This window comes from Falco naumanni, chromosome 7 (assembly GCF_017639655.2).
Source record: "Falco naumanni isolate bFalNau1 chromosome 7, bFalNau1.pat, whole genome shotgun sequence".
Lineage (NCBI taxonomy): Eukaryota > Metazoa > Chordata > Aves > Falconiformes > Falconidae > Falco > Falco naumanni.
The window spans coordinates 12,574,319-12,588,995 of NC_054060.1; the positions used below are offsets into that span (position 1 = coordinate 12,574,319).

The 14,677-nt window shown below is 42.4% G+C and overlaps 1 protein-coding gene across 2 annotated transcripts in view; it reads left to right on the forward strand.

Moving 5' to 3' along the window:
- Positions 1-663: 663 nt before the first annotated feature.
- Positions 664-14,677, forward strand: part of ARNT2 (aryl hydrocarbon receptor nuclear translocator 2) — a 107,398-nt gene continuing 93,384 nt past the window's right edge. The window contains exon 1 of one of the 2 annotated variants that reach the window (XM_040600654.1): positions 664-1,105. In XM_040600654.1, the coding sequence (XP_040456588.1) occupies positions 1,075-1,105 (31 nt within the window). In that variant the 5' untranslated portion in view covers positions 664-1,074. The remainder of the gene's footprint in view (positions 1,106-14,677) is intronic. The other variant, XM_040600655.1, reaches the window with a different exon arrangement.

Below are 14,677 nucleotides of genomic sequence, written 5' to 3' on the forward strand. Positions count from 1 at the left end.
CCTTAAGCTGCTTCCCCTCAGTTTTGGAGGCAGTGGGCAGCTCTTCAACTGCTTCCTCTCAGTTTTAGAGTAGTGGGCTGCCCTATGACTGCTTTCCCCTCAATTTTAGGGGTAGGAGGCAGCCCCTTCAACTGCTTCCCCTCAGTTTTGGGGGCAGCAGGCAATCCTTGAATTGCTTCCCCTCAGTTTTGGGAGCGGTGGGCAGCCCTTCAACCGGTTCCCCTCAGTTTTAGGGCGGCAGTCTGCCCTCTGCCCACTTCGTCTCAAATCTGGAGGCAGCAGACAGCCCTTCTTCAACTGCTTCCCCTCAGTTTTGGGGGCAGAAGGCTGCCCTCTGACTGCTTCCTGTCAGTTGTGGGGTCTGAGGGGTGCCCTCTGACCGCTTCCCCTCGGTTTTCGGGGCGGCGGGCTGCCCTTCAGTTGCTTCTCCTCAGTTTTGGCGTCTGCAGATAGCGTTTCAACTGCGTCCCCTCAGTTTTGGGGGCAGCAGGTAGCCCTCTGACCGCTCCCCGTCTGTTTGGCGGCAGTGGCAGCCGCCTGACCGCTTCCCCTCAGTTTTGGGAGCGGGGGCGGAGCCTTCAACTGCCCCACCCCGCCCCGCCCCTTTCGCCCGCGCGCGGGCCTCCACCAGAGCACTCTCCCTTAGGGACTTCGCGCCCCGTGAGGAGCAGTGTGCACAGGGGCCACCGGTTCGAGTCCCGAGGGGGGCGGCCAGTGTGGGAGCGGGGCGCAGGGCACGTTCACCCCGCTCTTTGCGGGGCGAGACGCGGGGGGGTCCCGCCCGGGCGCCGGCGGCCGCGGGCCCAGCGCACATGTGCGGCCGCCCGGCACATGCTCACTGCGAGCGGCGCATGAGCAGACGCGGCGCGGGGGCCATCGGACATCTTGGGCCGCCCCGCACGGAGTGGGGAGCGCCTCCGCCGGGCCCCGGGGCGGGAGCCGCCCGCCGCCCCCGCGCCTCCCGGCCCCGCCCGCCCTGGCGCCGGCTGCCTTCCCCTCCCCCCGCCTCCCCCGGGCTGCCTAGAGCATCCCTCCTCCCCTCTTGCATTTGTCTTAATTCTTCTCAGAGACAAGATGGCAACGCCGGCGGCGGTAAACCCTCCCGGTGAGTAGCTGCTGCTGCCGTCGCCCCCTGCGCTGCAGGGAGTCCGTCTCGCCCCATGTGGCCCCGCCGCACAACACGCCCTCCCCGCCGTAGGCACACACCCGGCCCCGGGACGGCGCGGTCCCCGCCGCAGCGGGGCGGGCAGCCCCCGCTGCTCTGCCCTGTGCCCCGAGCTCCTCCCGCGGGGCGGTGGCGGCCGCTGGCTGCGGCCCGGAGGGGGCGCGACGCCGGCGGCGGGGAGAGCGGGGCTGCCCCGGGCGAGGAGCCGCCCGCCCGCCCCGGGACCGAGCCAGGGAGCCGGGAGCCCTTGGCGGGTTCCTCGGGCTGCAGGAGTCCGGCTGCCGCCGTGTCGCTGCCGTTGGGTGTAGGCACTGCAGAAATGAACAGTTTTGCATAAGCATACGCGGTCATATGGCAGGGGAGGGAGCGGAGAGTCTGTGTTCCCCTGCCCGAGCCGGCGGGGACGGGGGCGGCGGGTGTCGGCTGCACCGTGCAGGCGTACGGCTGCCCTGGGAATTGGTAGGAGTATTTGGTTTTCCTGCCTCTACATTGGCCAGGTTTGTTGTCGGGAAGCAAAACCGGCTTGCGAAGCACTGCTTGGAAACACACCAGGGTGCCGAAACCGAGTGGGGGCACCTCAGGGTGTGCAGGGTCTTTGCCATGCGCTTGGTTTCTTGCCAAAGGACCCAAGAAATGCTCTTGTTAATACTACTTTATTACATTTATTAAGAGAAGAAACTTGCTAAAATTTTCTTTTTGAAATTTTTGTGAGGGAGGATGTTTCCTGATGCTGTGTTAGGTGTCTGAGATGCAGCATCTATTTTGTTGAGTGGGTGATAAAGTGGGTCTAGATGCAATGCCATGGTACATATTTTGGAGGTGTACTTGGATCAACAAGTGCCTGACACTAAAAGTAAGTGGGACGACGGATCTTGCACTGGGCTCAATACTAATAAGAATATTTTTATCAAAGGCGCATTCCAGTTTTAGTTGCTTTAGTGCATGGTCACGTTTTGTCATTTTTTTGTAGAGCTGGGTTCGGTTCTGACAGTTAAGGGTCAGTTTGTTTGAGTAAACCCCAACTAACATTTAAAGGTTGTTCTTTATATTACAACCTGCTGTAGTTGGTCATGTAGTTGTCATACTGAAAGTGAATATGACAAATAATAAACAGTTTGGTTCAGTAAGTGTCAATGAAGTAAGAATGCCAATTAGATTAAGTTTTAATATCAGAATTCTACTTATTAAATGAAAATCAATATTTAATGGAAGGTTATTAAATTAATATTGTTTAGCCTCCAGGATACCAGGCTGTGCATGATAATGGAGAGTTCCATTGTGTGCACTCATAGCTAGAATCAGTGAGCTGTTTTGCAGACAAAGTAGGATACATACAGCCTTTTCTGACTTAAGTTGGGTTTGCCATTCTCCTGTCTGCTCCTCCAAGCTCTGCACTTAAGGAACAGCCCTGACCACTTAGAGGTCTGTGCTAAAACCACTGAATTATAGTACAGAGCCTCATGGCCCTTTTGCACTAACCACTTCTGCTTTCTGTTTTTACCTGCCTGCAGCTGAAGCCACAAAAAAGATGTGGTTGCAGGAGGTATGGTATGCACACACCGCAGAGCAGCCTCAGGGTACGGCTTCATAGTTGTTCTCCCGTGACTACTTTGAATTTCGACAGCATTATGAGATTATCAAAGAAACATAAAAAAAAAATGAGGGAAATGAGAGCCAAGTGTGTTGACTCTGTATGCATCTCTGTGCAATGATCTGACACAGTTAAAATTGACTTGCAGTGTGGTCCTCAAACTCTCTTAAGCACAGATTGCTGGTCCACCAGAAGGATGAGGGGACGTGTTGGTTTCCTGAAGTGACCCAATACCTACTTCTGCAAGGCTGAGGTTACAGAGCATCGTTTCACTCCTCGTCTAGGCAGTTGGAACAGATCTCAGCTGAAAGACAAACTCACTGGCTGTTAATGATCCTCCCACGTTTTCTTTGCGTGAGCGTTGCTGTCAGACAAATGTAGCTGTGCATGGACGAAGTCAAAATGAGGAATTTTTGAGTTGTAAAGAGGCAAGAAGAGGAGACCTTTGATCTATTATGCAGTGCTGTGTTTGCTCTACCACGGACAGCAGAAGATAGAGCTGCATGAAAAACCTTGATTTCTGGTGTGTTTTTTTTTAAATCACTATCTGTTGATTTTGTTATTTTTTGGATTAAATGCAGAGCAGTGCAGAGAAAAAATCAAAAGGTGTAGCAAGAGGATTTTAATGCTACTATTTTCTCTTCAGGCCAGATCCTCAGCTGGAGTAACGTGAAAGTAGCCCTATTAGTATTGGTGAAGCTGTGCTGCCTTACGCCAGTTGACTTTCTGATCTGCAATGTTAGGGGAGCACAATAGAGAGATTAACTTGTTAAGCATCTTTAATGATGATTAGAAATTACAATATGATTAAATTTTTATTAAGCAATTGTCTGGGGTTCTAATAACAGTTGATAATTTAGGCAGGACATTAACTTGCAGCTACCACTATATAAATACATGTGATTTTAGTCATATTCTAGATAGTGGAGTGGGGATTGAGGAGACAGAAAAGCTGTGTGTTCTCTAATTATGGATGTGAAAATCTTCCAGTGTGGGATCTCTTGGTACAGAATCGTGCACTGCTCTGCAGCAGCATCTTCTCTCTCACATTAAATGCAGATTTATCCATTTTCCCACTGATCTTTTTTAATGCAGAGTTTGAGTTATGAAAGTTCATGGGAGTGGGAGCCGTTTGCAGCCTTTCCTGGCTAAGGCTCCTGAGAATTGCAGTGACAGAGACCAAATTGTGGTGGGAGTAAGGCCACCTCTGTGGGCTTTCTGGGCTGTGTTAGATCTAAACTGATAGTTGTCCATAACTGCAACTAGACATTGTACTGACAAAACTGGGGGGGCTCTGTGTGATAGTCTTCTTTCTTCCTCATCCCACATGCTTAGCCTTGGGAATGGGTTCTGGTTAGAAGTCCTTTGTTCATTTGTCGCAATCTGTATGACTAACTGAAGTATGAAACACAATACAGGTGTGTGGGAAGCTCATCTGCATCGGCACAAAGCATCGGAGTTAATTTATTTCCTCCTGAAGTAAGATTGGCATATTAAATGGGATTTAAGAACAAAAAAATTGTGGAGGTGTAACAAGCATTTCATAAATCACTGCTTGCAGCAAAGTAACGTAGTGCCATGTCTGTTTTAAATATATATTTTTGGAATGCAAACTTGTCCATAATTGTTGCTACTTTGGGGTCAAATTTTGCTTAACTTGAGTGCAGTACGTGATGTGGTGATTCTTGTATTAGCCAAGTCGGGATGAAAACATAAAACGCTTAATGAACTCAACATTTTCTTGTCCTGAGACATTCCTTGGTCTTGGGTAATGAGTTCCAACCTGGCTTAGTCTGATGGGTGGTCCCAGAGTGGCAACTTTCTCCTGTGATTAGGTGATGTGAAATGAACTGGTTGTATCCTTTCAGTTCTTCCTGGTGAGTTATCCCTAGATGGAAGGGCCACCCTGGGTAGTACCCACAAATGTATTACCAAATGACACGAACTTGTAAGTCAAGTCAGAAGAAATCATGAGATTTCAGGGTTTTATCCAGTTACACTTAGAGGACAGATCCCTTAGGATGAATTTTTTGCTATGTTTTTAAGATGTTGTGAATCCTTAGGATTGTATTCTTATATTTAATTGGAAAAAAATAAGAACTGGGTTGTTCATATAGTCACAAAGATTCCTTTAATGATCTCTTTCAAAGCAAAGAGCCAAAGTCTAAAGGTATGGAGAACAACATGTCTCCAGCAGGACACCTACTAGAGATTTGTTGAGAGAGAGAGAGAGAGAGAGGTGGTGGGTGATGAGAGAAGGGAGTTGCTGAGGCTTACGACATTACTATTACAACCACAGTAGCTGACCAGGGGTACTTTTAGCCTATGGCTAATCCAAGATATAAAAAAAAATGGGGCTGAACCTTGAAGAAAGAGGATTAAATAAACTGTCTTTACTGTCAGTTTGTAATGAGTTAACAGCAAATTTTATGTCATATCAGTGAAAACTTGTAACTCAGCCCTGCATCTGGGCTCTTGATTTAGGCAGGTATATTGAGTTCTGGGAGCTGGTTTTGTTTGTATGTGTTTGTGTGACTTGGGAGTTAAGTGGAGGTAGATCATTCTCCCGTTTCAGCTGGACATTCTGAGAACCAAATCATCTGTTAGCCATTCTTACGTTGGCTCTCAAGTTACTAAGTGCTTTGGATGAATTTTCTTGATGCTGCCCATTCCATATTCCCAATAGGAATTGCCTTTCTGAAAGTGATGATCTGGCCATTCTTTTCGTTAGTTCTCATACAGCTTTGAAATTGATGATTGAAAAAAAATCCACTTCAGTGTTTTAGATTTCAAAATTGTCTGCTCCACTCAGAGCCCAAAAGGTGTTGTGGTTTATTGCTACAGTAGTTACAGCTTTGCCCTTTGTTACACTATAGACTATCCAGTAAACTCCAAAATCAATTTAACAGCATCCTGAGGAGTAAATGGAGTGTTCTAGTGATGGAGGTTATAATGGGCTGTGATATTTCTGGGATGCAAAAAAAGTAGTCGTCTAAGATAATGTTAAAACAAAGGTCTCAAAAATGGAACACTCGTTAGCTAATGGGAAGCTTAAATTGCAGATCTTTTCCTTTTTGTATTTCCCTATCTTTGTTACTGCAGAATCGCTCCTTATTTCAGTCAAACCGTGGCATGAGTTGATAGTGCCTCTTGAATTGTTCTGTGATAATGTTTTGTCCTCCAGGACTGTGTACTGAACAATAACTTGCATTGAAGAAATGTCAGGTTTTGATATTTCTAATATATAGGGCATACAAAAGATTTCATTTCGGGATATCTCTTCTATCACAGAATATTTGTTTAAAATTTGCATATGTAGCTTGTGGTTAGTTCCAAATATTTTTTCAAATAGAATGTTTCCCCATGCCTCTTAATAAAAATGCAAAACAAAACAGATACTGCTGATTTCTGTAAAACCAGATGGTATTGCTGAGTTTTCTTTCCAGTAAGAAAAATTGCTATAGAGATTAGGTAGCACAAGAAAAAAAATAGCCTTTTCAAAAGAGTCAAGGCAAAATAACACTGTTGATGTAGTGATTATTGTTATTAAGAGGACAGAAATGGGGCTGTCATTATGAAGATGTATTCAGAGATTATGCCTAAATGGCTTGTGAAAATCAGATATATGTGTCGTTTAGGGTAATTTTTTTGGGGCTTACTGCTTCATAACTGACAAGTAAGAATGGAAAATGCGTTAATTCAGTGCTACCTGCAGAAAATACAATGTTATTAAAATCTGCAATAGAAAAGGGAAAGAGAGGTTTTGAGTTTAAGACATGGGACTTTAGATCTTGGGTCTTGTTGTAGATCTCTGGCAGATTTTGCAGTCTATCTGTAGCAAAGTGTCTTTGGGTGGCCAGTAGTATTTAGGGATAGAGGAATTGGCTGTGGATGAGCTGTTCTGTCTAGCAAGCACTGTGTAGTGCAGAGACACTGTCTTGGGTGCAGAAGTGTGCGGATGCCAACCCAAGCTACGCTCTTTTTCTTGACTGTGAGAGTGTGCTCAATGAAGGTTATGTGGGAAAGAAATCTGTGAAGATAGAGGTGCTCCTTCAGACTTCTGTAAGATAATCTGTGCAAAAAAAAATAGATTTGCTGGACGATACAGGCCAAAAAATTGAAATTTCAGAAAGATAGGTGAGCATTTGCTGTGTGAAAGATTGGTACAGTTTATTCCTTGCTAACAGTATTTCCTTTGTTCAGGTGTAAAGATTTCCTGTCACTCCATCTGTATCAATCATTCTGTCAAATGAGGAAAAGAAAAATTTTGAAAGGCTGCATTTGTACATTTTCGTTAGCTTCTGGTTATAATCCAGATCAGATAGATGCACATTGTTAGCAAAGAAAAACCTTCATAAAATTAATCATTTATTGTATTCCATTTAAAAAAAAAAATCCAAAGGAAAATTAATTGATTGAATAAACCCACATGGACCAAATACCCACTTTTTGGCTACTCCAGAAGCAACTACTTTGTCACAAAATGTTGCAGGATTTCAGGAAAATCTAGGCTTTAAAGTGCATAAATTATGTGGTTTGAAACTCCAGTACCAAACATAGAATGCCAATTTTTTAACAAGAGCTGATTGAAACTTTCATCTGAATAGTCAAAATCTCACATGGGTCTTGGTTTTATTGTTTACATGGATTAATGGCTGTAGTCATGCAATGGGTAATGAATTAGAAGCTGTTTTCAAGATAGATGTAATTTCCTTTTTTTGTACCCAAAGCACGCTAGTCTTCCTTGGGCAAAGCCATCTGCACAGGGAGAAAGAGAAATCCTTTGTTTTGGATACTCTACATATTGATGAATGTTGCTAAACTTTCTGCTTGCTTTCCTTTTTTGTCAGCTTTTATTTCGCTTTTGCCCGTCTTCAGTGTTTCTATCCTACAGTTTCAATCCTGCCTTCCGCTTATGTGCCTCTACCTTTCTTACAACTTCTGTAACTACCATATTTTAACTGTGGTGCTATGCTGAGCTACATATTGACTTCTCAGTTACTGTTGTTTAAATGTAAATGAATCCTGGCATTGTACTGGAGCTACTCCCAAAGCTTTCAACTGCTTATAAATTCAGATGCCATTCTGTAGGTAGCATCTGAAATCCCCCTTGGAGAAAAGTGGAACTTTTTCTGTTCTAAGTAGCAACTGTGCTGCCTTCCATATAACCCAGCAGCTACTAGAAGGTATAATCAGTTGGTTCAAATTAGGAGCCTCTATTAGTTTACATCTGCCCTAGATGTATATATGTTGCTGTTCTGTTCAAGGACAGCTCATAACATTCATTTCAAATGTTTAGGTTTGGGCTGCTGCGTTTTTTTTCATCTAAATGTCAACTGCATGTGACAGATAGAATAATATAAAATAATTATAATTTTTTCTCTAATCAAGCAAAAGGGGTGTGGAATTGTTTAATTACTGGCTTTGCCAGCATGCAGATGGGAAGGCTTTTCAGGTAAGTTGCTCATACAAAATGCCTGAAATGGATAGTAATTAACAACTGGCTCTTCATTGGTATGTTAATTACACTGCCATTTGTCCCGGTGCCTGTCCTTGTTTAAATGTTCAGTTACATTGAACTGAAGCGTTCACTTCCTGGCAAACACAGAATGTATCAGCACAGTTTGACTCTCAGATATATGCAAATATTTTATGGGAAGAGGCATGCCAGTAAATCTCCGAGCTGCAAAGAACAAAAACACTGCGTATTTGTATTCCTCAGAGGTAAAAGCAAAACCTGTTTCTGTGGAATATACAGGTCTGATTTTGAAAAATGGTCTCCAGTACTTTCCCAGTAATAATCCAGAACACAATTTCATGCAAGTAGATGTTTTTAGGGACTTGTTACAGCTGGCTTTCTCTTAGTAAAGGTAGGTGGACATCTGGGTGCTGTTAAATGACCTTGCGAGGCATATATTTTTAAAACTGTATTGCCTGTAATACCTGGACAGAACTGGAAATGCTTTTAAGACTTGGGATAAAGTTGATAATTTTGAATGCAAGGAGTATTAAAGTAACTTCTTATAGATCATGTCAGTAGTCTCAGATCTTCTTTAACTTACAATTTAACTCTTTTGAGACTACAGATAGTCTTCTGTTATTGGGATGCTGTTTTGTAGAGTGCATCTCCCATCTCCAGATACTACTGCAATATGTAAAAACAGACTGCATCTGGTATGTCTCTCTAACTTAATCAGTAATGTCCTGAAGAGGGGCAGGCTGGTAAAATTTTGTGGCTGACTGGGATGTCAGTATGAGGCTAGTATTTTAATTTGCTAAGCTTCTGTCACATGGAAAATGGTTAATCTGTCCAAGGCACGGTGACCCTCAACACATGGCAGAAGTCAACCCTTGCAATTAGGTGTTGATTGTAACAGTAGCTGTGGGAAGTGGATTATAGTAATAAAATTAGCTATAAAATGGCACTGGCTACTGTGTGTCACTGCCCTCTGAGTCATGTTTGATCTGTTTATTGACAAAAAAATTTATTGCTGTTGGTACTGCAGAGCCAACATGGCCATGGACGAGCTGGATTTCCATTGTTTCCTGTCCAACAGGCAAAGCTGCTAGCTCAATTTTGAGTCCAACTTTAAAGACTTAAAGCAGTATTAGCTAAAAAAGCTTGGTTTGAAATGCTAAATTCTTAATGTTCCCAAGCACGGAGAGGCAGCTCATTTAACAGCAGTCTGTGGCGGCTGGCCCTGTGAGCAAGCTTGGGAAAACCGAGGTCAGTCTGATGACTACTCCTGTGAGTCATGTTCATGTCATAGTATATGGGGATACCAATGGTTTCCTCAGATTTTCTATTTATTTATTAAAATCATCTTTTAAGAAATTGCCTAGCCTTCTGCATCTAGCTCTGTCACCCTGAAAATGCTCTGCACTTTATGTGAGTAGTGGTTTGACCAGTAGAAAACGGGGCTGCATAATGAAAACTTCCCTTTATTTTTGTGAGATTTCAGCAGCCATAGGAATACAATGGCAAATTATTGGAGCTATGTGAAGGTTTCAATATTTCTGGGATGAATGCTCCTCTGTTAATTTGTTTTGTTGATGGTTTCATGTGAAACAGCCAATTTTTCTGGTTAATGTAAAAGAAAGAAAAAAGTTTCATTTGCCGTGCTGTCGCATTTGTGGGAACAGCACTTGCATCTTAGCTGTGTTGTGTTTTTGCTTACCAGTGAAGGTTTGAAGTATGCATTTTCATTGTTGAAATTAAAGTAAATGACCCATCACTGAGAAAAATGCAGGAGCATTTTCAAGCTCTCTTATGAGGACTGGAAAATCAGATTTCTTTCTGAATGCGTGGGCATGTTTAATGGGTGGACTAAAGCCTGAATAACTGTCAGCAACTTTATCTTATCGGCCCAAAGTTTCAGTGAAAATAGCTTGGGGGGTATCCAGACTTGCATGGGCTGTGAAGCGTGGGTTCGATGGAGGAGCAGGGCGGGAGGGGCGGTGCCCCCCACCGGTGGGCAGCCCCCCCCCCCCCCCAAGCTGTGGCCGGACCCCCCCCCCCCCCCCACAGTGGCCGGGTCCCTGCAGGTGCCATCCATGGTGCTGAAAGGGCGCGGGGCCGGGCGCCACCGCCCGGGGGTACCAGCAGCCCCGCACCACTGCCCGGGGGTACCAGCGGCTGCTGGGGTGGGTTTGAGCTGTACCTCTGAGTGACAACCGGCAGCAGCTGAGGTACTGAGAAGACGTGCTGCTCTCCCGCTGGTGATCTCCGGCAAAGAGGACAGTGGACTGCTGGAATGTCTTGAGTGAACGTAACAATCTTCCCCATGTTGAGCCCTGCAGAATCCAAATTTCACAGTTCCTACACAAGTCTTTATCAGGTGCACAATGTCTCTTTAGGTTCTGTGATACCAGCTCTCTGAGTCGCTCATAACATCTATGAGTTAAGATTGTTCCAAGGGAAGCTGTTTCTTTTTGTCACATAGATGAGGCTGGACGGGATTCTCACTAAGAACAAAACGCGCCAAATCAGACTGTGCTGTGTGGAACTCTTATCCAAAAATGGCTCATCACAGACATTTTAGAATAAAGTATAAAATTTCCATTATGGATACTTACAAAATAAGACAGCAATAAAGAATTTTCTTCCTCCATTGTTGTTGATGGTCACTGTGAAGTACTTAGGTTTATAAAAGTCTTTGGGGCTCCTTGTAGTTTATTCAGGCTTTAGACTTGGTTCTTGAGTGGTCACAGCTGTTGGTTTTTTTAATTCTAAATTAGACTGAGTGTTTCTGAACTTGCTGTACTTTTTGATGTCTTCCTGATACAACAAATGAACCTGTGCCTTTCTGAGATGTAGTAGTCTTCTGGTTAAATATATCTTGATACTCTTTCACTCTTCAAACTAACATCGTACATTTTCAAATTGTTTTCTGGCTCAAGACATAATTTTAATTTTTTTAGTGGTGTCCTCTTTCTGCTTCTTAAGCCCTTTGGTTCTGAACTGTAAATGGGACTGAGGACTATGGTGGTTTTTAACATTTTAGTGAAAGCTGCCAGTCTGAATATCTTTTGATCACCATATTTCTCCTTTTCATTACTTGTGTTTCTCCCTCTAGGTTTGATGCCTGTTTTAAAAAAAGAGAGGCCATGTAAATAATAAGTAAGTAATGTTTGAGGTTAGGCAGCTGTAGGATGGCACTGTAAAACAAAATCTTAGTGCTGGGGTACAATAGCTGAATTAAAAGATGGGTGGTTTTACTTACTGGCATTTTGGTTGAGTAGAATCTCTTGGAGATGTGTGAGTGGGTGGAAAGAACATTAACATGAAGTTCATGCTGAATTATGTTTTGCTTGAGGAAAGCTATTCATTAGTCTCATAGCTGGCACATGTCTTTTTATTCCTTCTCTAAAGTAGTATCTGACTACTTTGATGAAAAGGTTGATATGACATTAAGGAATTGGTTCTGCCTCATCTGATGATGTGCAAAAGCCTTTCTGCCCTTGGCACAACTGAATAAGACATAGGCAGCATGCCAGTCCTCCCTTTGCTCTAGGAAGGGCATACATGTGGTAAATGTTTCAGGGTACGCAGAGGCATGGCTCCGTCCCCTAGAGTGTTACGTGTGGAGGTTAATAATGTTGTATCCGAGTTCAGCTCCAGAGCTCATTGAGTCTTCAACTAAACCCTTTTGTTAGTATTGGTTTTTCAAGACGGTCTTAAGGACAAAATGTTCCTTCATCATTGCTAAATTTAAAATGACTGTGGTAATTATGAGTAAGAATTTCAGAGACCAGTAAATTCTCACTGTGCAGAAAATTTCTTGGCTGTTACAAGCTGCCTGCATTTTTCACTTTTATTGCTGGCTGGCTATCTCATGTCTGAGAACTGACTAGGGAAAGAAGGCGGTCTGGTGGTACAGGCACTGTACAGGGTTCAGATTTACTACAGAATTTCTGCTTAAACTCTTAACAAGTAATAGCTCTGTGCCACAGCTGAGTCTTTGTTTTCTTTTCTTTCACCTCCGGTTTGCATGTCATGTTTACAGGACTATGTATTCTGGGATACTTTTTTCATATGCATCTATTATAAAATGACATATTTGTAGCAGAGTGTGGAGTCCTATCCTGGAGCAAGCAGAGAATATTTTTTTTTTTAAATTGTGAAGTACTAATTGATAATGGTTTAATAACAGACTTTTAATAACATACTTTTATTGCAACCATATTTGTGTTGGATTAGCAAAGATTTTTTTGACCCTTTGGGAAGAAGAGGAGATAAAATGCAGAATATACAGCTGCTTCCTCCTTGGAAACAAGAAGTTATTTATTCCAGGCACATGAATAACCATTAATTTGTGTTTTCTTTATCCAGTAGGTATGATGTTGGGATAATGTGCTTTTTAAGCATCTTGGCAAAATATACACATAAACATAGATGGATAGTTATTTCAGTGCTGAACTACCAATGATCCACCTAGCTTTAAAGTCTTAATATAGGCTTTACAACTTACTTCTCCCTGTCTTGATTTATGGTTGCTTTTGTCACTTAATTTGCCTTTGAAAACACATTAATTTGTTCTCAGCCAGTTACTGTTTGAATTAAGATTGAGAGCAAAATATTCATTGCTTCATACACAAAAGAAATGATCAAACTATATGAAAAATACAGTTATACAGAGTGAAAATTATGAGATAGTTGTCAAGTGTGTGTTGTGTGTTTGAGAGTTAAATTTATAAATGCATTATATGGAGGTATTTGGTTAGCATGTTAACTCAAACTGCTCTTTAAATCAAGTTAATGAGCTGTCACTGGAAGTAAATACATTTTCAGAAATCAAATCATGATTCTTTCTAATGTTGAAATGTAGTGATGAAGTATTTGTAGTGATGATTTCTTGGTAAGTGCATTTGGCTCCCACTAGTAGTTTGCTTTGTTGTGTAATTCCCTGTAGTAGCTGGAACCTGATCGCCAAGTTTGGCATTCAGATTAATTTTGTATGTCCTTTGTACTTGTCTGTGCTGCTCTTCAGTTAGCAAATACCAAAGCCGAAAACTTAGTTTCGTCAATATTTACAGACAAATACTCAGCTTGTTTTTTGACAAACATCCAGTTTGTTTATAGTGAGGGTTTTTTCAGTATTGTTCTTCACTTCTGTATTTGGTGTATCCACAAAACTGTCTGTATACTTTTGGGAGCAAGTGGCTTGTAATGGATGTCAAATGATGTTTAATATGAATATGGGGACATGGAAAAATAATGTTTTGTTGTTACAAATTTTCATTTGTTTAGTACTTCACTGGTAGAACATCCGGTGGATTCTTGTGTTTAATAATTCTGAAAAAGCAGTAAGAGCATGGCCATTACAGCTGATCGCTTCTTGAAAGCCTAGCAGAGCTTACCTGCAAACATCATTTTCTCTCTTATTTTAAAACTGATAATTTTAAAAAAGCAAAATATGAGATTCAGTGTTATAAAAGCTGTTCGGGAAATAGCTCTGTGAAGAAGTAAAGCAGAAAAAAGCATTCCAAACTTCATGACAAATTCCTGAGTGTGTAGTAAACCTAAAGTAACACTAAGGAATCTTCTGCAGCAGAGCATAGCAGTATTTTGTATTTATTGTATGCTTATGAGGTTTTCCCTTATGCTGTAATGTTGGGGTGTTTGTTCTATTTGGAGCATTTGTGAGAATGAAGAATTCTAGAAAGGGATGCAAAAAACACAAATGTAGCTACCTTTGAACTTCTGTGGAGGTTTTTTTGGTGGTGGTGCTGGTGGTGTTCTCTCTTGTATGTCTGCAAATATGAGAAATTACCTAAAAGGTAGAATGTTCTAGGAAGTATAATTAAAGACCCTGGGACAGTGAAAGGTAGAAGAATCGTAAGACCTTTATTTTTAACTTTTCTTTTTTTTGCTTGCAGAAAAATTCAAGTTTTGGGAAACTCATCTTCAAAGATGAGGCTAGCTGCTAATATAGGTTGGTATGTCAGAGCAGTTAAGACTTCAGATGTTCTGAGGGTTGTCCTCTGCGGGAGGTTAAACTGAATACATCCAGGTCTCTGACAGGTGCCAGTTGAATGTTGTGGAAGACCGGTGTACTCTTTTCAGGTGGCTGTTCGAGGTCCATTTGGATTTGAATCTGGAATTTTCTTATCCACAACCCTTTTCCATGGTCTGAAGGCTGGACTATAATGCTTCATAGGCCAGGCCCGGAGTTCGGAAAAATAATGGTTTGGAGTTAATAGATCACACAAGCAGTCTGTTCACTTGTACATCTCGTTTGAGTCCTACAGAGTTTTTGATCCTTGTTGCTGATATGGGAAAGTGAGGTTAGCTGTTTTCTCCCATCTCTGGAGAAAAAAAAATTAAAAGAAATGTTAATCAGAAAATCTCCTTTGACTTACTGGAAGTTCAATAAAGGATAAAATGAACTGAACATTTAACATGCGAGGCTTAGGCTGGG